The sequence below is a fragment of the Moschus berezovskii genome, chromosome 15 (assembly GCF_049115385.1).
Source record: "Moschus berezovskii isolate FMDL1 chromosome 15, NW_MosBer_1.0, whole genome shotgun sequence".
In the NCBI taxonomy this organism is placed as follows: Eukaryota; Metazoa; Chordata; class Mammalia; order Artiodactyla; family Moschidae; genus Moschus; species Moschus berezovskii.
The window spans coordinates 74,767,361-74,795,351 of record NC_142474.1 but is presented as its reverse complement, the minus strand read 5'-3'; the positions used below and the strand labels follow the sequence as shown (position 1 = coordinate 74,795,351).

General features: G+C 40.9%; 1 protein-coding gene and 1 pseudogene across 1 annotated transcript in view; one reads left to right on the top strand and one right to left on the bottom strand.

Moving 5' to 3' along the window:
* Nucleotides 1–2: 2 nt before the first annotated feature.
* On the bottom strand, nucleotides 3–226 carry LOC148775486 (cytochrome c oxidase subunit 6C pseudogene; annotated as a pseudogene).
* Nucleotides 227–2,117: 1,891 nt separating this feature from the next.
* LOC148775485 (ankyrin repeat domain-containing protein 26-like) overlaps nucleotides 2,118–27,991 on the top strand; it is a 32,626-nt gene continuing 6,752 nt past the window's right edge. The window contains exons 1-12 of the mRNA XM_088844266.1: nucleotides 2,118–2,213; nucleotides 2,821–2,849; nucleotides 2,951–3,016; nucleotides 5,998–6,080; nucleotides 9,002–9,168; nucleotides 10,577–10,738; nucleotides 12,483–12,516; nucleotides 12,796–12,931; nucleotides 14,735–14,948; nucleotides 15,655–15,838; nucleotides 19,248–20,207; nucleotides 26,255–26,422. Of these exons, the coding sequence (XP_088700392.1) occupies nucleotides 2,989–3,016; nucleotides 5,998–6,080; nucleotides 9,002–9,168; nucleotides 10,577–10,738; nucleotides 12,483–12,516; nucleotides 12,796–12,931; nucleotides 14,735–14,948; nucleotides 15,655–15,838; nucleotides 19,248–20,207; nucleotides 26,255–26,422 (2,136 nt within the window). The 5' untranslated portion in view covers nucleotides 2,118–2,213; nucleotides 2,821–2,849; nucleotides 2,951–2,988. The remainder of the gene's footprint in view (nucleotides 2,214–2,820; nucleotides 2,850–2,950; nucleotides 3,017–5,997; nucleotides 6,081–9,001; nucleotides 9,169–10,576; nucleotides 10,739–12,482; nucleotides 12,517–12,795; nucleotides 12,932–14,734; nucleotides 14,949–15,654; nucleotides 15,839–19,247; nucleotides 20,208–26,254; nucleotides 26,423–27,991) is intronic.

The following is a 27,991-nucleotide window of genomic DNA, read 5'->3' as shown; positions in this document are numbered from 1 at the left end:
AATCACTTTGCACTCTGAAAGATACCAGCCTTCCTCATCTCCTCAAAATCTTTCATGGAATCATAATTTCTGTAGAAATCTGCATATGCCTTCTTTCTTTGTTCAGCCACAGCAAACTTATAGAAAGTTGCAAACCCGAGGGAGACCGTGAATGCTCCAACAATATGAAATCGCAGACGTTTGGCCAGGAGGCCACGATCTGAGATTTAGCCAAAGCAGTGAACATGGTAGTTTTTCTTCTCGATGGCTCAACCGCAACGTCCTTTCAGGATGGAGAAATGGACCAAAATGGGAATATTGTAACAGGCAAAAAAACCAAAAACCAAAAAACACCTGTCACCTACGCAGTGAGGCAGAGGACGAGAAGAGGAGGGAAACTGTGTGTCTCATCGGGTGTCGGCCACAGGTTAAACTGAGAATCCAGTTTCAGGAGCTGCGTTGCTCGTTCCTGGACTTCTTGGGAGGTCCACATGTTAAGACTGTCCAGTGCATGTGTGTAGGTTTGATCCCTGGTCAGGGAACTAAGATTCCGTGTGCCACATGGACAAAAGAAACAATTACTAGTTCTGTTTCAAGATACTCTACAACCAAAGGAAGGTCGAGAAATCAGAGGAAAGAGGGAATGAACGATGAGAGAGGCGGAGGGTGCAGGGAGGAAATGAAGGCAAAGGAAGCAAGGGCCTATGGGGAAGGTGGCCATAAGTAAGATAGGTCTTTAGAAGAAGGGAGAGTAATTGACACAGACGGTGAATATGAAGTGGGCTTCCGGCACCAAAACGTGTCAGAGAAGAACAGCAAAGTTCCCCCCTCTTCCTGTTGACTTGTTATTAGGAAGACACTCAGAAGTGCGGTCCCTGGGCGTACAGAGCGGGTTGTCATCCTCTGGGGGAGCTTGGGGGTAGGTGCTCAGCTGTAATGGGAAATGCTGCTGCTTTGTAGGATGGTGTCTCATGGGACAGAACAAGAGAGCTGGAAAGGAGGAGAGAGCAGGGGGCGTGATGGGGAGACCAAGGAACCCACAGCCTGATAGAGAGTCCACTGGAAAGTTTCCAACTGGTAACGCAGTTTCAGTTTGGGGGGAAGTGTTAGAGTGAGGAGTTGAGGCTGAGATTTCAGGAGAATGAATGAAGTGGAAGTCATGTAGAAGCCGACTCCGCATAGACTAGAGTTTCTCAAATTTTAATTAGTCGCCTGGACACCTTGTGGGAAGTGCACATGCCGAGCAGGAGGTCTGAGATTCTGCATTTCTAACAAGCTGTCTGAGTAGCAAGGGTGTGTAGCCTTGCGTTTAGAAAAATCTGGAAGAAGAGCAGGCCTAACAGGATCAAGGAAAAGCATTATTTTGTGCAGGCCTAACAGGATCAAGGAAAAGCATTATTTTGTGTTTCTTTCTGAGCCTGTTTATAGCCAGAGGGAAGCACAGAGTCGAAGGAGCAGTTATAGGTGTGAGACACCATCGCTGAGCAGAGAGGGAGAAAGAAGTTTTGGGGATGATCCATAGGAAGAGTATAAAGGGGGAAGAATTCCGACCATGGGTCCAGAGATTCCCCTTCACAGAGGAAGGACTCTAGTGAAAGGACAAAGCGGGGAAAGCAAGGCCTTAGGGAGATGAGTTTGGAGTTGATGAGGACACTTGAGAGAACTCCTTCCAGAGGTTCCATCTATTTGCACTGAAGAGAGAGAGAAGATCATTATTGTTCCCGATAATACGGGAGGCAGGAGTGGGTGCTAGAAGTAGGGTCAACCCCAGTTACTCCAAGTAACCATAGACATCAAAGATATATGTTGTACTTTTATTTGTGATTCAAATTAGATTTATTTGAATATGGGGGGATTGACTTTTTTTTTTTAAGGTAACTGATTTTTTGACAGTTGTTTCACAGAAATCCTTTTAAGCATTAGCATGATGTACCCAACCAAACTAAGTTTGAAACAAAACAGATTGATAGGGTTCAATCCCTAAATGCTAAAATCGTTATTTTCAGTAAATACTACACTGATTTTAAAACATGCAAGATTTTTAGCATCTAATAATTCTGTGGCAATTAAATTGATTATTTCCTTTTTGATCATTGTATTTCAATGTTGAGAATTTATTGTACATTATTTCATAGGTGTGTCTTATGTGCCTTCTTGCCTGAGTGGATCGAGAAACTTTAAGATGGCTAAACTAGAGGAGCCAAGACATGCAGGCAAACCAGTAGCTCACATGGGTATGGAAAACAAAATGAATATTTTTATGAACCGTTTTTCTACAAGTGTATATTCGAGCTACTCAGTTCATTACTCTTTCTCTGATGAGAAATGAATTATACATTGAGCTGAACTGTCATCCCAACGGTGCACTTCTTAAATGACTGGGCAGATTGAAGAACATGTTAAATCCTTGTAGTATAATGGTGTAAATGGTACTGCTGTATTGCATTCAAGATACACTGTTGCATTTTGCCATCTGTTTTCACCTTTGTCTTCTTGGGGTCATGGTTTGCTCCTCCGATTAAGATCCATCTTCTCCTCATCAGTCAGCATGTTCACATGGGTCTGTGTGCTCTTTGGTATTTTCTAAGTTCATTGAAAACATGATGTTACTTTTGAAATTTTACTGCCTGTTTAGGTAAACCTGTATTCCTAATTTTTCTTCACTATCTGTAATGGATTCATATGTCTGTCTTGCCGGTGTCCTAACATCCCCCTAAAAACAAGACACTGAAACCAAATGTATTCAGTGTCAAGGCTGAGCATGAGGATTCTGCTCGGTACTAACTCTGCATGAATGTAATTACATGTAATTAATTAACTCTATGTCCCTTTGCCTTTTAGATCCTCCTGAGAAATGTCTTAATGTGAAGGTAAAAACATTTATGCTTTTATCTTGAATTATGAACTGTAGATTGTATCATATGTACACTATTTATTAATCAACTTGTTTCCAAACCCATTCGGCCTGCAGTCGGAGTGAAAGATTCTGTTCCTAATGAAACAGTCGGAATGAAGGATCCACAAACATCTAACTCAGGTAAATTTTGTGATACACACTTAACCCTGGCTCCTGCATTGCAGGCAGATGCTTTACCATCGAGCCATCAGGGAAGAGTCTTCTGGAAAGAGGCACACTGAAATATTTGAAATGCTAGCTCTTTGTACTCCTAACTTCTTTTTGCAAATTTAATTGAAGAATTGGACATACGTAAGGCAAATGTTATTGTTAGTATCCATGTTTTGAAAGGCAAGATATTTACAAGCATATGAACAAGAAATTTTTAGAATGTAAGCTGAACTCAAGATGTTTCTGTATATATTTCGATACCCTTAAGTTCTAAGTTTGGAATCTCTATACTCTCAGGAATCCTCAGAGATTAATTATTAGACTGTAAGAGTTTTCCAGTGTCCAAAAATGCTTATTTGAACTCTGACATTTACCTTGAGTAAAGCTTCACATGCTCACCTGTCAGTTGTATTTCAGCTTATAATTATTTCATTTTAGTGTTGTTACACAGATGAATGTAGGCCGATCAGATGTTTTAATTAGCAGACACTGTGTGTGTGTCTCTGTGTGTGTGGTATCTTTGATTATTAGGAGTAAGGGAAGTAGTAATCATCCCTGAAATTCGATAGACATAATCTTTTAAAACAGTGATTCTGAAAGTTTTTGGCTTTAGGATCCATTTATACTTATAAAAATTAATGAGCATTCCAAGGAACTTTTTTTTAAGTCTGTTGTTGTTCACTATATTGGAAAATAAAACTGAAAAACTTATTAACAAGCATACACAATCATAGTTGCTGATTCCATTAGTCCTTAGTGCTATGATAGCACATATCATGTCTCTGAAGAAGTCGACTGTGCCCTCAGAACACAATGAGAATGGAAGGAATGTTTACTGTTGTTGTGAAAATAATTCTGACCTCTTGGACCCCCTGACCTGATGGGTCTCTGGACTTCAGCGATTCTGAGGGGACACTTGAGAACCATTCTTTTAAACCAGTGAAGTGGTTGGATGTGAAATGATAAAGGGGCCCTTGTGTTGACACACGGTTTTAAGTTTCACTTTTACATTCCTTGCTTGTTTCTTTGACTTCTCTTAAGATATTTAGATCTGACAGATTTAGTTTTTTGTGGTGTCTCTTGGCCCTCTGTGCTCTTTGGATCCAGTGTGGTGCACAGTTCAGTTCAGTCACTCAGTTGTGTCTGACTCTTTGCGACCCCATGAATCACAGCACGCCAGGCCTCCCTGTCCATCACCAGCTCCCGGAGTTCACTCAAACTCACGTCCATCGAGTCGGTGATGCCATCCAGCCGTCTCATTCTCTGTCGTCCCCGTCTCCTCCTACCTTCAGTCTTTCCCAGCATCAGGGTCTTCTCCAGTGAGTCAGTTCTTCACGTCAGGTGGCCAAAGTAGTGGAGCTTTAGTGTCAGCGTCAGTCCTTCCAGTGAATATTCAGAACTGATTTCCTTTAGGATAGGATGGACTGGTTGGATCTCCTTGCAGTTCAAGGGACTCTCAAGAGTCTTCTCCAACACCACAGTTCAAAAGCATAAGTTCTTTGGCGTTCAGTCTTCTTTATGGTCCAACTCTCACATCCATACGTGACCACTGGAAAAACCACAGCCTTGACTAGACAGACCTTTGTCGGCAAAGTAATGTCTCTGCTTTTAAATATGCTGTCAAAGTTTGTCATATCTTTTCTTCCAAGGAGCAAGCGTCTTTTAATTTCATGGCTGCAGTCACCATCTGCAGTGATTTACATGCTCAGGAAAATAAAGTCTGTCACCGTTTCCATTGTTTCCCATCTCTTTGCCACGAAGCAATGGTTGCCATGGTCCTTGTCAGCCCTGTCCCTGCACTTTGACAAACATCCGCCCTGCTGTGCATGCACTTCTCCCCGTCTTGCTGCAGCCTTAAGTTCTCTCCCTCTCCTGCCCTCTGTGCCCTTGAAGTCTGTGCTCAGGCATTATCTCCAGAAAGGCCATCCCTGACACCTTTTATCTACATTTTTCTTTAAACTCCGGTATCTAGTACTGAGCAGAAACTCAAGAAATAATTATTGAATAAAAGAAATAAAGGCTATTTATACCAAGGTGATTTTTTTTATTTTTTTATTGAAGGATCATTGCTTTACAGAATTTTGTTGTTTTCTGTCAAACATCAGCATGAATCAGCCATAGGTATACACATATCTCCTCCCTTTTGAACCTCCCTCCTGTCTCCCTCCCCATCCCACCCCTCTAGGTTGATACAGAGCCCCCGTTTGAGCTTCCTGAGCCATACAGCAAATTCCCATTGGCTGTCTATACCAAGGTGATTTTTAGATCTTGTCCTCTGCAGTTTAGGAGCCAAGAGGATTGACATGTGAAGAAATAATTTACAGTTCAGATGTGTGTCTATCACTAGGAAAATCTAGAAAGATACACGAGAAGAATCTTTGAAGTACTAAGGTAGCTACAAGGAAAGGGACAGCTGTTTATCTGGGGAAAGAGAGCTATAATCAAAGACGACTTCACAAAGCAGGTTGAGTCTTAAAAGATGAAAAGTAACTTGTCAAAGAGTACAGGGAAGCATTTCAGATTAAGGAACTGATAAAAGCATAAAAAGAGGAATTTTGTAAACCGTGAGTATGTTGCAGTTGAAGCTTGGCATGTTGTTAAAAAGGTCCAGTTGTGAAGTAGAGAAGAGAATGTATTGTGACTCTATATGTCTGTCCTGTATTTTGAAATTTTGTTTGGTTTCTGATTGTTTTGTTCACTGATGTTTGGATGAACCTGTGAATGAATCTTTGAGCTGTTTGTGTGCCTGTAACCTGGTGACATTTGGTATTTCCCAAAGGATTTGGTTGAAATTTTTAGGTCATTGGAAGTCTTTCTTAAAGACGTAGATATTCAGCTGAAGATTAAGATTGGCTTAATCTGTCATTTGATACAATGTTTTAGATCTCCGTTTTAAATGAAGATTATGTCTTTTATCTAAACATTCTAAGTAATTTTAGCTAAACATACAGATTTGTCAGCAGAACTAGACTTGGAAATGATATCAGAGGAAGCACAAGAAAAACTTGATGGAGATGAAAAGAACCATTCACAGGTATGTAAAACTGTAAATTTCAATTTCTGGTTTAATACTATATGAGAAAATGTGTATCAAACAAGGCAAATTAGAATGGAAAGATAAGTTAAAACCCATTACAAATGAGTTAAAGCAGAAGTTTGGTGAAATTTGTGAGAAATAGAAAATTACTGTTTGTCCTAAGGAAGATCCACTATGTGATAACCCTAAAAAAGGAATAAACAAAAAGGAAATATCTCCTAATATGACAAATAATATATTTGATTGTGAGGGAAAAGATGCATTTGGAGTATCTGTGTCTCTAGTATTCCAAGCATTTCCTGAACAAAAGGAACCCAGTCTCGAAAATTTTTTCCGTTGTCTGTAAACTCTGGGTCCTTGGGATATGCTTGTTGGTCATCTTCAAAGCTTTGTTTCACTGAAAATAAAGTAGACATTGAAAATGATCAACTAGAGATTGAACACGTGTGTTTCAACATTGAGGAGAGTTTTTATAATGATACAGAAAATGAAAAAGTAGGAGACCCGGTAGTTACATTTGAAGTGAAATAAGACCAAGAGTTTGAGATGCAAATGTCACAAAATATGAGGCAAAATCCTACTAATCGGAAGTTAGACATCAGACAGACACATCAGTCTAGTCTGTGGCTTGTCCACTCTGGGAAGATGAAACACATTATTCAAATAAAAAGTCACGGTACTCTGTTCTTACAATACTGTTGCTGTTGTTACAAATACTGATCAGAAAAACAAACCAATACAGTGGTTCCAGAAGCCACTGCATGCGGATAATTGTAGTGCTAGTAAGGATAAAAGCATGGAACTCGAATTAGAAAATGGGAATTCTTCACCGAAAGTCACAGAGCATCCAAAGTGTTTGGAAAGGAAGAATTACAGAAGGATGTGCAGAGATTTAAGAATGAAATAGGCATGTTACAAGTAGAGTTGCTGGCTTTGGAAAAAGAAAACGCAACTTTCAAAGGAGGTAGAGGTTCATTTGCTCTTGCTTTGGTTTTTCTCTTTCTCAATGGTCTGGTCCACTTGATTTTCCACTTATGAATAAAGTAGGGTCATCTACATAGGTAATTGTGTAGAAATAGATTATTTCTGCCATCTCAATAATAGGAATTCAGGAAACAGTTTTCATGGCTTTTGTCCTTCAGTCAATCTAATACCTAATTCTGTCTCTGTCAGTCTTTCATGTGGGCTGGGAGACTCACTGAGCTGTGGACCATGTGGTCTTCTGAGCCAGAAGAAGCACCAAGGAAACTGCTTAAGAAGTGTGACCAGCTAGGGTTTTGCAGTGTTCTTTTTTTCTTGAACTCTGTTCTCTGTTGGATTAAATATGTTGTATTTCCATAGAATGGGAAGAAAGCAGTGACTGAGAGAAGGGACATAAACACGTGTTCTCTCTAATCTCTTCATTGTGGCTGAATATGTGCGATCTTCTCTGCTTTCCACAGTCACTGGGCACTTAGATTTCCAGCATGGCTGCTTCAGGATCTTTTTAATAACAAATACATGCACTCCCGCATGTGCTTTACTCACCACTCTCAGTTGTTTATTTTGAGACAGACCTTTCCATTATGTTTTTTACTAAAATGTAGTTTTTGACATGTTTGATTTGTCACATAGGTTGTGTGTGTGTGTGTGGAAGTTGCTCAGTCGTGTCTGACTCTTGGCGAGCCCTTGGACTGTAGTCTGCCAGGTTCCTCTGTCCTTGGAATACCAGAGTGGGTAGCCGTTCCCTTCTCCAGAGGATCTTCCCAACCCACGTTTCCCGCATTGAAGGTGGATTCTTTAATATTTGAGCCACCAGGGAAGCCCATAGGTAGTATTAAACCCTCAGCAAAACAGAAAAAAAAAAAAAAATTAAGTGTTTATCTCCAAAGGAGAAAACTGAGTTTTGAGACACTGTGAGATTTTTCTTTCTTCAGTAATAGGTTTTTAAAATTGTTTGTTTGCTCTTTTGTGTAAGAGGTGCTTTGATTGAGTTTGAACAATAGACAAGGGGAAAAAAAACAAACTATATATTCTCCTGTTAAAAAAAAAAGGAGATGAACCCTATCCCCAACTAAGGCATTTCAAAATACTGTGCCAAAGTCACACTTTTAACTTATCTGATTAATCTGATGAATTCATTTGGTTATTTATCACATTCAGGGTTACAGAATTGTATCATTTCTTTTGGTGCCATAAAATGCTAGGGAGTGCCACTTTAGGGGCTTGAACAAAACCTTAAACTTTTTTTTTATTTTAGTGCTGTGTTTGGTAACTAGTGGGGGGACAGTAGGCAATTATTTCTATACCCTCTAGCTGTAAGGTTTGACAGTTATTGCATGTGGAATTGGGAAGCATTACTTGTATTCCAGAATTCCACACTAATAACTCCTCAGTTTCATTCTGCTCCTTGTATTTCGGTAAACTTTGGTTCATATATTTCAGTGAACACCATCACTTTTTTGTTATCTCCCGGATCCAAATGAAAAAAAGAATTGTAAAAGGCAGAAGGAAAAGAATAGCTTTAGTGCAGAAAGAAGAATGTTTTCTTTCTGTCCCTGAGGTACTAAGGTGTCACATCCTCTGCATCTGGCTATTTAATGGAAAATCCAGGTGGTAAAGACCGAAGAGGACAGATTTTGTGTCTTTGTCTTTTTATTTCTCTGTCTCCGCCAGTCAGATGGGGAAGACTAAATGTGAATAATTGCATCTTATGAAGAAAGCCATTTTTGAAATTTTGGGAATTTTGTTTCTTTTCCTCAAACAGAAAGGAGCAGATTTTACAAAAATTTCAGGCACTTGTAAGTGGTAAAATAAGCACAAAACTATTTTTATCACTTAAATTCAGGGCAAATGCTGAGGCAAATAATAAAATTGAAAACAAAGATCCTTATAATAAAGAAGTAGCAATTATTCTTAGTGTCAAACTTTCACTAAAGGTTCAAGAAGAAAAGAAGCACAAAAGTAGTGAAGTGGAAGTATCAGACAGCGAATGCGATGCTGCTGAGAGCGGGTTGAATCCGCAGAGAAAGAGTGGAGGAAACAGCAGCCAGGAGTTTCCTGCTCCGGAGAATGAAGATTTTTCTGTATCAACCTTTAACATCAGGTCATTTGTTATTTTCCTATAAAGTAGTTTCTAACTTGAACTAATGTTTGTGATTTACACATTTTATATTTTACTAGGGATATCGCTATTTTTAATACGCTTGTCCTTTAGCCTTAATACTAGAGTTACTTTGTTAACATGCTATCATGTTACAGTATTAGACTATTCTGGATTTGACTGCATGCTTGCTTTAACCAGTGTGTTGTATATTTAAATTTATTTTACGTCACTAATGAACATCCTTTCGTTTCAGTTTGGGGACTTCTTTCAGCATTTCTTATGAGGCGGGACTAGTGGTGCTGAGCTCCCTCAGGTTTGCTTTGTCTGGGAAAGTTTTTATTTCATTTCTGAAAGACAGATTTTCTGGATAGAGCACTCTTGGTTGGCAGTTTCCTCCTCCTGGCACTTTGAGTGTGTCCATGGGTGGAGGCCACATTGTTGTTGGTGGCAGGAGAGCTGATGAGGCACCTGTTTTTCAGCCATGATGCTCTTGTCACCCCCGTGTGGGTGGTTTAAAAGTGAACTCCCCCAACTCTGGCCAAATATTTCCTTGATTTCTTCTTTCATGGTATATGTATCTCATGTCATTTAAAATACCACCTAAATTAAGTGTTACTTTTTTCTTTGAATTCTCTTTTTAATGTATTTTTGGCTGCGCTGGGTCTTCACAGCTGCAGTGCTTGGGCTTCTCATTGTGGTGGCTTCTCCTGATGCTGAGCCTGAGCTCCAGGGTGCTGGTTTCAGGAGTTGTGCAGCACGGTTTTAGCTGCACCGTGGCATGTGGGATCTTCCCTGACGAGGAATTGAACCGGTGCCCCCTGTATTGGCAGGTGGACTCCTAAGCACTGGACCACCAGGAAAATCCCTAAATTCACCATTATTATATTTAGAAGCAAAGCAAAACATATAGTGTAAATCTAATTATGACTCCCATGTCTAAGAGTCATGGTGTTTAGGCAGTGGACTCCAGGTTTTCAGTGTAGCCCTTGAGGTTCTTCACAATGTCTTTCCAGATGCATCTCTCTACTTTCTTCCATGTATTTTGTACTTTTCAGGTTCCCAGGAAACAACCTAGATGCCCTGTGCCTGATGTTTGTGCTCATATTTGAATCTCCAAGTAGAATGATTTTCTCCCTTTTCTCTCTCTCATGACCTCCTCTCTTCACTTCTGTAAATCTTTCCTTATTCCACTTATGACTTTCATATGTCAACTCTTACATATCATATTGTATCATAATTGTATATCTGTGTTTGAAGGAAGAATTTGTTTTCTTGCATATGCTTGGTTTTGAGAGTTAATCAATGACTTGCGATGGGTAAGAGCTGGAATTTTACAAGAATTGTTTTTTTATTCTTTATCAGTTGAATTATTAGAAAACTTTGGGTTTTTTGTGAATTTTTTTAAAAGCAGCGATCCTGGCATGCACAGGAAGAAAGTGAAGGAAAAGAACCATGACAAACGGACACCAGAAGACTGTGTGATTGCACCAATATTTGAAAAGACCGATTCACCGACTGGTGGTCTGCTGCACGTGAATGATGAAAGTAAAGTGAATCAAGATGATGACAGGTACATTCTGCAGATTCTCTGTCTGTAGAGCAAGTGGTGTTAGCCCTGAGTGCTTCTTCTGGAAATAGAGCAGCATAATACAGTGCACAGGCCAAGACAAGACATTCCTCAACTCTAGTGGACGACCTATAGTTGAAAGTTGCTGAAAGGTTAAGGTGAGGACCATTGCCTTTGGCTGGAAGTCGTTCCAGGGAAGAGTCCCCTTGGAAGCTGGACTGTAGTGAATACACGTAAACAGCTCCGTAGGGAATATTATTGGGCCAGGCAATGAAGAACTGGATGGTAATTGAAGAGGAATGTGGAGCTCAAAGGAGTTTCTTGTTTTATGTTTAGAGGGGCGCTTTTAGAGTATGTATGCTGTTGCAAATGAGCCAGCGGAGGACGAGTTTATTTAATCTCATTTGCATTTCCAATATTAGAAAGCTTATTGATTGTATGACATTATCTTTGAACTATTACAGTAAACTAATTGTACATAATACTTCTGCTCATATATAGTTTTATGGGAAGGGCTTGTTCATTGGTTCTGAAATGTAATATTCCTATATAATTGAATATGCGGAGACAACTTAATTCTATCACACGTAGATTTTCAGAAATTACATAATTGTGAATTTACAAACACAGGCTACAGTGAATAGGATTTGATAATTCCTTGATGATTCAGGTTGATAGTAACTTCGTGAGTAATTCTGATTTTGAAAGGTACTCTGAAACATCACATCATATTAATTTCATAGTTGTTTATAGATTCCAGGGAAAAGGGGAAGATTTTGTTTATATAAAATAGAAAAAAATTATTAACAAACTTTCACAGATTCTTCCTTTTGGATAATAAAGATCTAAATGCCAAAAACCATGCTTCCTGTACTAAGAGTGTCATTAACACATATTGTGTGCTCAATAAGTGGATGTCAGATGCATGAAGAAACAGCAGAATGGTTGAATGAATGCCTATTGATGAATTTCTTTACGAAAAACAAATCTTTATAGAAAGTAGATTTCCAGACTTGCCTACACCTGGTCTTCTTATTTTTTGAGAAATATGTTTTAAGATTCAGAAATTATTATTTATAGTTATAGCTAGACGTGGAATAATGCTATAGATTAATTCACCATCATGTTACTTAAAAAGACTTTCAGTATTACTTTCTCAGCATATTTTGGAAGAGCAGTTTTGAAGCCAGATTTCCTGGGTTTGAATTCTGGGTCTCTTGGTGATGTGCTGTGTGGGCTTGGGCGAGTTCCTCAGTCTTTGCTCCATTTCTTCTTATACCTATCTCCCAGAATGACTGTGAGGATTAAAATGGCTTTAAGACATGTCAAGTGCTTATAATAATGCATAGCAGTTGCCTAGGAAGTCCTCAAAAAGCTAATATCATGGTTATTCAAAATGGGTTTCTTTCTTAGAAGGACTTAAGGAATATCTCCCAGATAGGTTTTATTGCCATAAAAGTTAGTTCTTATTGAAAATGACAGGTGCAGAAAACCCTGGTGTACTGCTTTCTATCACGTAACGCAAGTAACATTATCTTTTTCCTTTTCCTTGGACCTAAATTTAATGCTTTATTAATATTACTGATATATTTTCTTTGTCCTTTAATGCTCCTCTTACTAATCGTTGCATCCTTTTATAGAAAATTACTTACCAATGCAAAGAGTTTATCTAAAAAAGAAAAGTTTAGGTATTGTTTGTATTTTTGAGTGTTTACTATTAGCCTGAAAAGAATGATTTGTTTTTTAGGCCTGCGAGAAAAACATCGTATGAAAAGAAGAAGGTATAGTAAAAAAATAATGAACTTTAAAAAATATTATCCTAGTGAAAAATACTTTGTAAAAGGAATAGTGGCAAAATAGAAAATCTTCCTTTGTTGTAGAGAACTTTACTTTGAACACATCATTTAGAAACAGTACTGATAAAGGTACCCTTTGATAAAAATCTGTTCTTTTAAGAAGTGTCTATTTTTGCTTTGATAAAGAGATTTATCACCTCTGTACACTTAATATATTTTACACATATTTTAAGGACATTGTGAGACAGTATTATTTCTGTGTAGGTCAAAGAACAAATGAATTACGTGAACAACCTGGATGGCTTCACTCAGTCTTCTGAGACTGTTTCTGAGGATGGAGGCGTGCTTTACTCTACAAGTTCCATGTTGCAAGTAGACCCTCTCGACATGGGGTGTAAAGGTAGGAGCGCAGCGTAAATGTTAGCGGAAAGCCTGTCTGTGTATAGAGTAGTGATAGATGCACACCTTGTCAGTCCTGCTCTAGAGCCAGGGATATGTTACAGAGCTGTGCATCTCAGAAGTGTGTTTTGCATAAAAAGGACATGAAAGTGAGTGTATACTCTGAGCCACAGGCCTATGATCCTTCTCACTCACTGTCCCTTCTGTTGACTCTTCTTTCCTGTGCCTTCACCCACGGTCAGATCAGCATCATGTTCCTCCTAGAGTAACTGAAATAATCTCAAGACTTCTCTCCCTGCCACTCCACCTGGCAGAACCTCGGTCTGCACAGCAACTGTAATTATTGCCTATTTTTAAACATTCAGGGCTCATCATGCTACCCCCTCACTTAAAGCCCAACTGTTGCCTCCCTTTGCTGAGTGGTTAAAGGTCACAATTGTGTAGTTTCATCTAGTTTTAGTTTTTACCCTTCTTTCTACATGAATTTTAGAATCAGATTGTCAGTTCCCTAAGATGTCTGCTGGTCTTAATGTTTTCATTTTCTTTCAGTTCAAAATACTTTGTACTTTTTCTTTTCATTACCTCTTTGATCCCAGGGTTATTTAGATCCATGTGATTTAGTTTCCAAATATTGAGAGTTTTCCAGAGATCCTTCTGTGCTCTTGCTTCTCATGATTTGTTAGGTGCATCCAGAGGGGCCCTGGGGCTAGGGCTGATTATTTCCTGCCTTGGAGGCAAGACCTTGCTGACTACCCTGTTCATTCTGCTGGTGAAGTGAAGTCGCTCAGTCGTGTCCGACTCTTTGTGACCCCGTGGACTGTAGCCTACCAGGCTCCTCCATCCTTGGGCTTTTCCAGGCAAGGATACTGGAGTAGGTTGCCATTAAGTTTTTCCAGCCTGGCTCATGAGAATAGATGGAATTCCTGGGACTGAGTGAGCATCAGGCACGGTCTCCTGTAGTCTTTGCAGATGGTTTCTCCCTGGTCTCAGGTGGTTTCTCACACACATGCACTGTTCGTTCCTCTGCTTCATACCCGAGGGGCCCCTCCTCAGATCTCCAGGGTCCTTTTTCTGTGTTCCACTCTCTCCTCTCCGCGGTTCTGACCTGTGATCTCTGCCCGCGTTGGTTTCCCCAGACTCTCAGCTTCATCACCTCCACTTGGGGAGTCCGGTGAACTCAGCTGCTGTTCCTGCTCCCCATGTTGGGGCCTGGAAATTCTCTCCAGGCAGTGAGCTGGGGTGTTCCTTAGGCTAACCTCATGTGTTTCCGGGATCGTAGTCCTTCATTCCCTGAAGTCCTTTGTCATGAAAATCATTGTTTGATGCATTTTGTTGGCGTTGTTTTTGCTCGCTGCACTCAGGGAGGTAAATCGGTAGCTGTTCCCTCTGTCTTGGTTGGAAACACATGGCAGCTGGAGACTGCCCACAGGGTTGTTCCTCCTGCTCCGCTCACTCCTTGCTGCTCCTCCTCCATTTCTCAGTGACGTCTCTTCCCAGGGAGATCTTCCTGGACCCAGTCTGTGTCAGGTTCTGTTACGTGATCATAGAACTCTCTTTTCTTGGAGTATCTCTCTGAGGTCATAATTATTTGATTTGTCTTTCTCGTCTACTAGACTGCAAGCTAAACAAGAGCCAGGGGCGGCTGTTTTATCTTCAGATCTTAGAATCATGTCTTCCACATTGTAGAGACTGTTTGTTCAGTGCCTGGATGAGTGAGTGTGAAAGGCACAGTTCTTTATACTCAAAAATTACTCACATAATTTGTTTTTTTTTTGTTTCTATCTTTCTTTTCTTCATCATGCAGATTCTGGTAGCTTGTTGAAAATTCGGGATGCAGGTTTTTCCTATGAAAGATTAGTAGATTTTCAAAGAAGCCACTGTGAACTACTTAGGCGAAAAATTCACAAAATGAAAAGTGAAGTTCATGGGGTCCAGAAAGAGCTGTCAGAAACCAAAGAAGTCAAGTCACAGTTAGAGCATCAGAAAGTAGAGTGGAAACGAGAGCTCGGCAGCTTGAGGTACCGTACACCTCGCTTTGAAAGAAATACTGAAACTGTTGTTTCGTATAACACTGCAGAGATGTAGGTGTGTTATAAGGACTAACTTATCCTCTTGGATTTTGCAGGAGAGAAAACATTGTGGAGTGTGAAATTCTTGGAAATAATATAGCAGATTCTTAACAGTGAATGCTTCTAATAACTTAATGTATATTTTTCCAAATCATCATTTTCATGACCATACAGGACTCCACCATAATGGAAATCCCATTAGTTACTTACCAAATTGACTTTCAGTTGTTTTTCACTTTTCTGTATTCTATTTAATACTGCAAGGAACATCTTTTCTACAAATTCATTTCTGCCTTTTTAAATCATTTTGAATACATTTTTCTTTCATAATATTGTCTTATTTGGTTAAAGTATGAGAAGTTTTAAAAAGGTTTGTGATCTACATTTCTAAACTGTTCTTCAATAAGTTTTATTACTTTACATTCCCACCCACAGATGTATGACGTAACCATTTTTCTCAAGACAAAATAAAGACAAAGTTTTATGCAATTTTATTCTTAACCCTCTGTATGAAAACAGTGATCATTATTAAGTGTTTTGCATTGTATTCCCCCCATTTTTATTATTTTAAACGTTGTGAAGAGGGAACGAAAGTTATTGCAGCAACAGCGAATAATCCCATGATTTTCTAAGAAGAGCTCTCTAAAATTTTCAGATTCACCTTAAAGCAAGAAGAAGAAAATAGAAGAAATGCTAGTATGTTATATGAAAAAATGAGGGAGGAGTTAAAAAGAAAAGAAGACGAATATAGTAAAGAAATTGAAATGAAACAGCAACTAGAATTCACTATCCAAGCACTCAAAATGGAGCTAAAGACTGTGAGAATTAATTGGAATCAGGTAGAGTAATCAGTGGTGAAAATTTCAAATTTCTAACACTCTTTCATCAATATTATTTATAATGTGCCCTTTTTTTGGAAACGTACCATTTTATTTAGTGTTGTGCCATTTATTCAGTGTTTTAGGAAATTTTAGGTTACTTCTTAAAAACAAAAGCAAAGAAATTCAAAATTCCCCAAGTAACAAGGCCGTAAATAAGAATTCTATAATCCTGAAATGCTGGGTGCAGATTTTCGATCAGAGGGAGGAAGGGGTCACGTCAATAGCTCACACAATAGTTACTGAGAAGCCACAGGGTTGAGATTGTTGTAGAAACTGGAGGCTAAGCTCTCCGCTCATCCTTCTGCCTTGAGGGACCATTCGTGAGTATATAGGTCTAGAAGAGAAGGGGCACTGGGAGGGACCATCGTGCCTGATTTTACATCAAGTTGCGTCTGGCCTTCAATCTGGCAGGTGGCTGAGGGTCATGGACCCCCTCACTCTGTGCCATTCAGCCCTCCAGTTCGCCTTCCCGGTGAACAGCTCAGAGCTGGCTCCAGCTTTCCCATCTGGGTTCTCCCCCACAGTAGAGTCCTCAAGGACCGGTGTTAACTGGCGTCCTCTAGAAGCGGAGGAGTGCTCCCCATGGAATTTTTCTCCAGCAGTTGATAGAGACCAGACCCTCTTGAAGCTGGTTGTCCTTCATTCTGCAGAGTTCTCAAGTGGCCTCTCAGAGCAGAGAAATTTGCTCCCACACCCGATGTCCCTCTCAAACACGAACTGGGTCCCATCCTCGAGGTCCTAGCAGCAGATCTCCCACAACAAAAAGCTCTTGGGAAGAGCTCGGGAAAGTAGTATTTGTCATTCAAATCCATTTGTCTAGAGCCGTCAGGTAGTGACATGCGATGGCCTCATCCAAGAAGAGGCCTTGAATATTTTCCATAGGAATTGATCTCAACTCTTTTGCGACTGTCTCGAAGGAGCTGGAACCCTGATTATGGTTTAGGCTGGGAAGACCGTGTGTGCTCCCCCATCGACTGTGTTACCCGACCACGTCCCTCTGCTCTGGAGTGAGCGTGTTGGTCACTCCATGCACGTCATCATCTTCAGTGTCTAAATCAGAGTCCGTTCTTGGCTCCACTGTCGTTTCTTTAACCGATACCCTATCAACGACCTTTTCACATCATTTACAGGTTTTCATTTTGTAAAAACTGCAACATCAGTTGTAGAAACACTTTTGAACACTTTAAAAAGTTGTTTCTTAGAATAAACTTATAAAAGTGCCCCCCTCCCACACCAAGGGGTGGCGGGGGGGGGGCGGGAAACTCTTGCTACTACTAATAGATATTCTGGGTTTTGGTAATGATTTCACTTCCTCGAAAGATCATTAGGTTAGTTTTTCACTTCCCCTGATGGTAAGGAGGAAACTGTAGGCAGTTCAGAGACCACATTTTGGATGTCATTCTTCTACTTGTGAGAAAATGAGCACTCTGCTCTGTGAGTGTCCTGTTTCAGTACAAGGAACTTTTGAAAACAATGATAGATACGGCATAATATATATTAGTGATAATTATTGTGTTTTTCATTGTACTTCCCCCATCTCACTATCTTAAACATTACGGAGAGATAACGAAAGTTATTGCAGCAGCAAATAATCTCATAGTTTTCTAAGAGCTCTCTAAACTTCTTATTTACCGTTAGTGTCTGTACCATGAATGAAATAGGAAGCTTATTTTGTATTGATATGTTTGTACTAGAGACATGTGATTTGATGTAAGAGGACTAGTAGAGTCCAAAGACCTGGCGAAAAGGCTGCAGCTTACTCATATTTGTAACTTTTTCCTTTCCAGAATCATTACAGCTAATGAGTTAATTGATGTTTGTAGAAGTGTTTAGTATAGTTGTCAGTAGGTGTAATTCTTGTAATTGCCTGTTAAATGTTAGAAGGTAGCATATTCTCAAGGAAAAACTTTTTGTACAGAATTTAGTCTATTTATACAGAGTTCAGGCTCTTACTGTGAAGTAGCTGTATAGGAGGTGTCAGATGTAGTGTTTATAAACCTAGCCAGTGGTGCTGTTTATTGAATGATAGCTGATTAACAGTATTCTGTTAGTTTCAGGTGTGCAGCACAGTGATTCAGATAAATATGTGTGTGTATATTATACAAATGGGGCCTTCCCTGCCAGCTCAGACTGTAAAGAATCTGCCTGCAATGCAGGAGACCTGGGTTCAATCCTTGGGTTGGGAAGATCCCCTGGAGAAGGTGGAGAAGGCAGTGGCACCCCACTCTAGTACTCTTGCCTGGAAAATCCCATCTCCTCTGAGCCTGGTAGGCTGCAGTTCGTGGGGTTGCTAAGAGTCAGACATAACTGAGCTACTTCACTTTCACTTTTCACTTTCATGCATTGGAGAAGGAAATGGCAACCCACTCCAGTGTTCTTGCCTGGAGAATCCCAGGGACAGAGGAGCCTGGTGGGTTATCGTCTATGGGGTCGATACGACAGAGTCGGACACGACTGACGGGACTCAGCAGCAGCAGCAACAGCAGCCAGGAGAAGGAAATGCCTACCCACTTCAGTATTCTCGCCCGGGAAATTCCATGGACAGAGGAGCCTGGCAGGCTATAGTCTATGGGGTCGCAAAGAGTCGGACATGACTGAGTGACTAATCCACATACACACTCAGTCACACACACACACACACACACACACATTCCTTTTCAGATTCTTCTTGCAGAATATGAAGTGTAGTTCCTTATGTTGTACAGTAGATCTCTGTTGGTTATTTTATATATACTGGTGTGTATATGTTAACCCCAACATCCTAATTTACCCCTCCCCCTACCCTGCTTTCCCCTGTGGTCACCATAAGTGTGTCTTCTGTGTCTAGGAGTCTCTTTCTGTTGTGTGAATGAGTTCACTTTAGAGTCCACATATAAGCAGTGTGACATAGTACTTGTCTTTGTCTGACTCACGTCACTTAGGATGATAACGTCTAGGACCATCCCTGTTGCTGCAGATAGCATGACTTCATTCTTTTTATGGCTTACTAGTTTTCCATTATATAAATATTCCACTTCAGATGCAATTTTTAAGTGTAGTCAGATCTATGAATCTTTATTTTAGGCCTTCTGGGTTTGCTGTAGTTCAGAGAGAGTTCAGTTTCCAGTTCTGAGCTTCTTGGAAAGTCTCTTGGGATTTCTTTTTGACTTTCGTGGATTCATTGTCTTCCATTACATTTTTGAACCTTTGGGAATTTCTGCTTGTATAAAGTCTGAGGATTACATTGAACCATATTTTTTCCTGTTGGAGACACACATGATGCAGTCTTTTCATTGTATAAACATACAAGTTAGTCTGTCATTTCAGAGGAAATCATGAAATGTCACTTTGTTGAGTACTAGCTAAAAATCTCCTTTGTTTCACTTAGGTTTCTGATAGTTGTGAAGAAGCAAAAGAACTGTTGCGTGAAAACCACATGCTACAGAATGAAATTGCTATGCTGAGACTGGAAAGAGACGCACTGAAAAATCAAAATCACCGGGAAAAGGAAGAGGAGTATTTTGAGGACGTTGAAATTCTCAAAGGAAAGAATGACGACCTTCAAACGGCAATAAAACCGAGCGAGGGAACGTCAGCAGAGACTCTGGCCCAGAGTCCAGGCCGGCTGCACGCTCTGAGAGCCGAGAGCCCAGTGCTGAATGCTCAGCTGGAGGAGGAGAAAGAGGGCGAACAAAGGCTGGAAACCGAAGTGGAATCCTCCCGTTCTAGACTGGCTGCTGCCTTACACGATCACGATCAAGGCCAGACGTCAAAAAGAGACCTGGAACTTGCCTTCCAGAGAGCAACAGAAGAGTGGTTACGCTTGCTGGACAAAATGAAGTCTGATGTGGCTAATCTAAAACATAACTACGAGATGCTTTCCCAGCAACTATCTTCAGCGGAAAGTAAGTTCAATAAGCTGAAAATCAAGCTGCATCACACGAGAGATGATCTTAGAGAAAAGACTCTGATGTTAGAACGTATCCAGAGAGACCTAAGCCAAGCAGAGTGTCAAAAGCAGGAAATTGAACACATGTATCAGAATGAAAAAGGCAAAGTGAATACATACCTTGGAAAGCATAAATCCTTAGAGGAGAGAGTATCTCAACTCCAGAGTGAAAACACGTTGCTCCAACAGCAACTCGACAATGCACGAAACAGAGCCGACAGAGAAGAGAAGACGGTCATCAGCATCCGAGACCAGTTTCAGCAGATCGTGAGAAAATTTCAGGCTGAAAATGAGAAACGAGGTCTGATGCTGGAGGAAAGAAACAAGGAGTTAATCAACGAATGGAATCATTTAAAAGAGAGAATGGATCAGTACGAAAATGAGAAAGCAGAAAGAGAAGTGAGTATCCAGAAGGAGAAATTCTCAGACTTCCTGAAAGAAAGTTCAAAGTGATTCTTGATTCTGGCTAAATGTTGAATCTAGTTGAATATAAAAAATACATAGGCCATGAATCTGTGGTCTCTAAACCAGCCTTAAAGCACACCTTGTATCCAGCAAGTAAAAATTAGAAGAAATGCTTTACTTTGAGTAGGGACATCGTGTCCTTTATGAAATGTTAAGAGATTCAGTTCTAAATTGTTAATATAGACAGCTATTAGTAATTTACTCTTTTACTATTAAGGTAATAATTTTAATCTTTATGTTACCACATGTCAGTATCATGATGAAGCAGATAAATGAAATGCTCAAAACTGAAATGAATATTTCGAAATTAAGCTTCAGTTGTATGGATTACCTTGACAGTCAATTCCAGGTTTCCCAGAGGCCATATTTTATCTATCGTACTTTGGCTTCAGTAGCTTCTCATAGCTTTTTGTTAATTTGTTGGTACAATTTTATTTTTATTCATGTCAATTTGAGTTAATATGGGAAACATTTTAGCCTTGAATCATTTATTCTTAAAGCCTCTCAACTCTTCAGATGCATCTGCTGCTGCTGCTAAGTGGCTTCAGTTGTGTCCGACTCTGTGCCACCCCATAGACAGCAGCCCACCAGGCTCCCCCATCCCTGGGATTCTCCAGGCAAGAACACTGGAGTGGGTTTCAAATGCATCTGTTGCTGCTGCTAAGTCACTTCAGTCATGTCCAACTCTGTGACCCCATAGACAGCAGCCCACCAGGCTCCTCTGTCCGTGCGATTTTCTAGGCAAGAGTTCAGTTCAGTTCAGTTCAGTCACTCAGTCGTGTCCAACTCTCCACGACCCCATGAATCACAGCACGCCAGGCCTCCCTGTCCATCACCAACTCCCGGAGTTCACTCAAACTCATGTCCACAGAGTCGGTGATGCCATCCAGCCATCTCATTCTCAGTCGTCCCCTTCTCCTCCCGCCCCCAACCTTTTCTAGCATTAGAGTCTTTTCCAGTGAGTCAACTTGTCGCATGAGGTGGCCAAAGTATTGCAGTTTCAGCTTTAGCATCAGTCCTTCCAATGAACATTAAATCATATTTTGGGACTCAGGTGGTGAGCTTTAGCAAAACTGCTGCTGCTGCTGCTGCTGAGTCACTTCAGTCGTGTCCGACTCTGTGTGACCCCTTAGACGGAAGCCCACCAGGCTCCCCCGTCCCTGGGATTCTCCAGGCAAGAACACTGGAGTGGGTTGCCATTTCCTTCTCCAATGTGTGAAAGTGAAAAGTGAAAGTGAAGTCGCTCAGTCGTGTCCGACCCCTAGCGACCCCATGGACTGCAGCCTACCAGGCTCCTCCATCCATGGGATTTTCTAGGCAAGAGTACTGGAGTGGCTTGCCTTGATTTAATCTTCCCACTGCTATTTATGATTTACTTAGAACATTTTTACAAACAATTCGCTCATAATTCTCATTTTAAGGATCAATTACTATCATATGAATGCAAGTTTGTCCACTAAAATGAAGGATGGCAGGATTCATGAACAGCAGGAATAGAGTGAGCCAGGGAGAGGGTTGTAGGGGCTGCGGTCTGGAGGCAGGTGGAGGCCAGGTTATCAAGGCTTCCTGAAGGCCATGGGAGCAGCCTCAGTTTTTAAATTTCATTGTTCTTTTATATTGAAATATAGTTGATTTACTTTTATATTGAAATATAGTTGATTTACAATTTTGTGTTAGTTTCAGATGTACAGGAAATTGATTCAGTTATCAGTTCAGTTCAGTCACTCAGTCGTGTCCGACTCTTTGCGACCCCGTGAATCACAGCACGCCAGGCCTCCCTGTCCATCACCAGCTCCTGGAGTTCACTCAAACCCATATCCATCGAGTCGGTGATGCCATCCAGCCATCTCATTCTCTGTTGTCCCCTTCTCCTCCCGCCCCCAAGCCCTCCCAGCATCAGAGTCTTTTCCAATGAGTCAACTCGTTGCATGAGGTGGCCAAAGTATTGGAGTTTCAGCTTCAGCATCAGTCCTTCCAATGAACACCCAGGGCTGATCTCCTTTAGAATGGACTGGTTGGATCTCCTTGCAGTCCAAGGGACTCTCAAGAGTCTTCTCCAGCACCACAGTTCAAAAGCATCAATTCTTCGGCGATCAGCTTTCTTCACAGTCCAACTCTCAAATCCATACATGACCACGGGAAAAATCATAGCCTTGACTAGATGGACCTTTGTTGGCAAAGTAATGTTTCTGCTCTTTAATATGCTCTCTAGGTTGGTCATAACTTTCCTCCCAAGGAACAAGCGTCTTTTAATTTCATGGCTGCCATCAGCATCTGCAGTGATTTTGGAGCCCCCAAAAATAAAGTCTAACACTGTTTCTCCATCTATTTGCCATGAAGCGATGGGACCAGATGCCATGATCTTCGTTTTCTGAATGTTGAGCTTCAAGCCAACCTTTTCACTCTCCTCTTTCACTTTCATCAAGAGGCTTTTGAGTTCCTCTTCACTTTCTGCCATAAGGGTGGTGTCATCTGCATATCTGAGGTTATTAATATTTCTCCTGGCGATTTTGATTCCAGCTTGTGCTTCTTCCAGCCCAGCGTTCCTCATGATGTACTCTGCATATAAGTTAAATAAGCAGGGTGACAATATGCAGCCTTGATGAATTCCTTTTCCTATTTGGAACCAGTCTGTTGTTCCATGTCCAGTTCTAACTGTTGCTTCCTGACCTGCATACAGGTTTCTCAAGAGGCAGGTCAGGTGGTCTGGGATTCCCATCTCTTTCAGAATTTTCCATGGTTTATTTTGATCTACACAGTCAAAGGCTTTGGCATAGTCAATGAAGCAGAAATAGATATTATTCTGGAACTCGCTTGCTTTTTCCATGATCCAGCGGATGTTGGCAATTTGATCTCTGGTGCCTCTGCCTTTTCTAAAACCTGCTTGAACATCTGGAAGTTCATAGTTCACGTATTGCTGAAGCCTGGCTTGGAGAATTTTGAGCATGACTTTACTAGCGTGTGAGATGAGTGCAATTGTGCGGTAGTTTGAGCATTCTTTGGCATTGCCTTTCTTTGGGATTGGAATGAAAACTGACCTTTTCCGGTCCTGTGACCACTGCTGAGTTTTCCAAATGTACTGGCATATTGAGTGCAGCCCTTTCACAGCATCATCTTTCAGGATTTGAAATAGCTCAACTGGAATTCAATCACCTCCACTAGCTTTGTTCATAGTGATGCTTAGGTCCACTTGACTTCACATTCCAAAATGTCTGGCTCTAGGTGAGTGATCACACCATCGTGATTATCTTGGTCATGAAGATCTTTTTTGTACAGTTCTTCTGTGTATTCTTGCCACCTCTGCTTAATATCTTCTGCTTCTGTTAGGCCCATACCATTTCTATCCTTTATTGAGCCCATACCAAATGTTCCCTTGGAATCTAATTTTCTTGAAGAGATCTCTAGTCTTTCCTATTCTGTTGTTTTCCTCTATTTCTTTGCATTGATCGCTGAGGAAGGCTTTCTTATCTCTCCTTCCTATTCTTTGGAACTCTGCATTCATATGCCTATATCTTTCCTGTTCTCCTTTGCTTTTCGCTTCTCTTCTTTTTACAGCTACTTGTAAGGCCTCCTCAGACAGCCATTTTGCCCTTTTGCATTTCTTTTCCATGTGGATGGTCTTGGTCCCTGTCCCCTGTACAATGTCACGAACCTCCGTCCATAGTTCATCAGGCACTCTATCAGATCTAGTCCCTTAAATCTATTTCTCCCTTCCACTGTATAATCATAAGGGATTTGATTTAGGTCTTATCTGAATGGTCTAGTGGTTTTCCCTACTTTCTTCACTTTTAAGTCTGAATTTGACAATAAGGAGTTTATGATCTGAGCCACAGTCAGCTCCCGGTCTTGTTTTTGCTAACTGTATAGAGCTTCTCCATCTTTGGCTGCAAAGAATATAATCAGTCTGATTTCGGTGTTGACCATCTGGTGATGTCCACGTGTAGTCTTCTCTTGTGTTGTTGAAAGAGGGTGTTTGCTATGACCAGTACGTTCTCTTGGCAAAACTCTATTAGCCTTTGCCCTGCTTCATTTCGTGCTCCAAGGCCAAATTTGCCTGTTACTCAAGGTGTTTCTTGACTTCTTACTTTTGCATTCCAGTCCCCTATAATGAAAAGGACATCTTTTTTTGGTGTTAGTTCTAAAAGTTCTTGTAGGTCTTCATAGAATCATTCAACTTCAGCTTCTTCAGCCTTACTGGTTGGGGCATAGGCTTGGATTACTGTAATATTGAATGGTTTGCCTTGGAAACGAACAGAGATCATTCTGTTGTTTTTGAGATTGCATCCAAGTACTGTATTTCGGACTCTTTTGTTGAGTGTGATGGCTACTCCATTTCTTCTAAGGGATTCTTGCCCACGGTAGTAGATATAATGGTCATCTGAGTTAAATTCACCCATTCCAGTCCATTTTAGTTCACTGATTCCTAGAATGTCTACATTCACTCTTGCCATCTCCTGTTTGACCATTTCCAATTTGCCTTGATTCATGGTCCTAACATTCCAGGTTCCTATGCAATATTGTTCTTTACAGCATCGGATCTTGCTTCTATCACCAGTCACTTCCACAACTGGGTATTATTTTTGCTTTGGCTCCATCCCTTCATTCTTTCTGGAGTAATGTCTCCACTGATCTCCAGTAGCATCCTGGGTACCTACCAACCTGGGGAATTCCTCATTCAGTATCCTATCATTTTGCCTTTTCATACTGTTCATGGGGTTCTTAAGGCAAGAATACTGAAGTGGTTTGCCATTCCCTTCTCCAGTGGACCACAATGTGTCAGACCTCTCCACCATGACCCGCCCGTCTTGGGTGGCCCCACAAGGCATGGCTTAGTTTCATTGAGTTAGACAAGTCTGTGGTCCGTGTGATCAGATCGGCTAGTTTCCTGTGATTATGATTTCAGTGTGTCTGCCCTCTGATGCCCTCTTGCAATACCTACCGTCTTATTTGGGTTTCTCTTACCTTGGTCGTGGGGTATCTCTTCATGGCTGCTCCAGCAAAGCACAGCCGCTGCACCTTACCTTGAACGAGGGGTATCTCCTCACGGCCGCCCCTCCTGACCTTGAACGTGGATTAGCTCCTATGTACTCATATATCCATTCTTTTTCAGTTCATTTTCCTGTGTAGGTGACTACAGAATATTGAGTAAAGTTCCCTGTGCTCTCCAGTAGGTGCTTACGGTTAGCCAAAGGCAAAGGTGGGGAGGAGGGATAAATTAGAAGCTTGGGATTAACATAGACACACTACTAGGAGAAGGCAATGGCACCCCACTCCAGTACTCTTGCCTGGAAAATCCCATGGACGGAGGAGCCTGGTAGGCTGCGGTCCATGGGGTCACTAAGAGTCGGACGTGACTGAGCGACTTCACTTTCATTTTTCACGTTCATGCATTGGAGAAGGAAATGGCAACCCACTCCAGTGTTCCTGCCTGGAGAATCCCAGGGGCGGGGGAGCCTGGTGGGCTGACGTCTATGGGGTCACACAGAGTCAGACACGACTGAAGTGACTTAGCAGCAGCAGCAGATATAAAATAGATAAGCATCAAGGGAGTAGCCTCATTTTTCTGCTGAGGTAGGAATCTCTTCAAAAGAGCTGAGCACTGGTTGGAATATGGGAAGATCTCTGAGTTAATCAAAGCTTCTAATAAATAAAAAGAGGGAAAATGTTTCCATATAGTGGAATTTTCCATCACTTTTCCCACCTACACACTCATTTCTTTCTGAACATGAGGTGGTGAAGCTCTGCAGACTTATTGGGAGGGGCAGGGTGTGGACAGTGGGGCCGCATCCTTTGTCTGAGTAACTTAATATCAGGAAGGCTGGAGGGTGGCCCCTTGTGTGTCTGTAACCAGATTCAGTGAGGAGGGAAAAGAAGGTGAGTTGCTGTCTGTGGTGATAATTTTCAAAGTACATATACTGGAGTTATCTATTAACATAATAGTAGAGTGATTTGATAAACTCAGTGACAGAGCGTCTTATTAGGCAGTTGTGAGACAACTTCAACAAGAACTGGATGACACCCTCAAAAAGCAGTCTATGTCGGAGGCATCACTGAAAGTCACGTCACAGTATTGCGCTCACTTAGAAGCTGAGGCACAGGATTTAAAGAACAATGTGAAACTACTACAGCTCCATCAATTCACAAGTCAGGTATGTATGAAATTGAACGTGTTGATGGTTAATATGTAGGATAAAGTGTTTTAGGACACTCCTTTTCATGGTCAGCTTTCTTCTGTATTTTGTTACAAGTAACTTACTACACTTGTCTTATATTTATAATGCACTCGTTTCTTAAACTCCGACTTTCATCCTGCCATTTGCATTATATATTTTTTTCTTATATTTTTACCCCTAGGAATGTTGAGAATTGTGCCTCATTGTTCACACAAGTTGCGAGCCTTTTTTTTTCTTTGAAACAATACTTTTTTAAGTGATAGCTGTATTACCATGAAGAGGCAAGCCAGATTAAAATCAGAGGATAATATTAGTTTAATGGAACGTTCAGAAAATTATCATTTCTCATCTTCCCTTTTGTGAATGGCTGTAGAGTTCTGTATTTATTTATTTCATGGATTTCAGAATAACTTGTGCAGAAAGGGTCTTATACAAACCAGTTTAAGTTTAGGCACTGCCTTCTTTCCTTTTCATTTTAAATATATTGTGAAAGCATGGAGGTGCTCAGATGGTGTAGAATACATACATCCAAACTAGAGAATTAAGATGATTATCTGGATCCTGCCATAGGATTTTTTAAAAAAATCTATTGAGATATAACTGACGTATCTTAGAATTCACCCACTCAACACGTGTAGTTCAGTATCTCTTAGTCTAGAGAGGTGTAACCTGTGACCACAGACAATTTCAGAGCATTTCCATCACCCCCTAAAAGAAACCCTGCATCCCTTAGCCACCACCCGTGGCCTCCCATGTCCCTCAGCCCCAGGCAACCCCCAGTCTAATATCTGTCTCTGTAGACAGCCTGTTCTGGGTATTTTATATAAATGGAATCATGCAGTGTGTGCTCCTTTGGGATTAGCTTTTCTCATGTGACTTCATGTTTTCACGGTTCATCCATGTGATGGCACATATCAGTTCTTCCACTTCTGTTGGTTGTCAGCAGTAAGCTAAGCCATTTAGCCATTCACCACTTGATGGAGCTTTGGGTTGTTTCCACTTTGGGGCCATTAATAATGCTGTTGTGAACACTGATTTACATGATTCTGTGTGGACATGTTTTTAGTTCCCTGTGGTTGGATCTTATCCTCAGAGTTAGCTGGCGGATTTCACCTTTTCTTGGCCCTTGCTCAGACTGTCCTTTCTGTCTTTATAGTTTCTTTTCCTCTTGGGTAGTCCTTCATTATTTCAGGCCTGGCACCCAGTCTCTCCTCCTTCATGGAGCTTTCCTGACTGTCCAGCTCTCACTGAGCCTTTTCACATCAGCCCTTGTTACCTAGTCTCTGAGGAACAGTTTAGCCCCTGATTTTACACTGTTGCCATTTTTTCCATGAGGGGGAATCTTGGCTAAGTATACACTGATGTAACAGGAAATATTTATTGATATGCACAGCACTTGTCTTGCATAAATGGACAGTAACAAAGGATTACAAGAATGAGGCATTTTTTGTTGTTGCTGTTCACAAAAATGTGCGGATCATCTCTGTAAACTGTTAGGAAATGGGATTTCTTTACCTTTGCAAATAATTTCTCTTTGGACTGCAA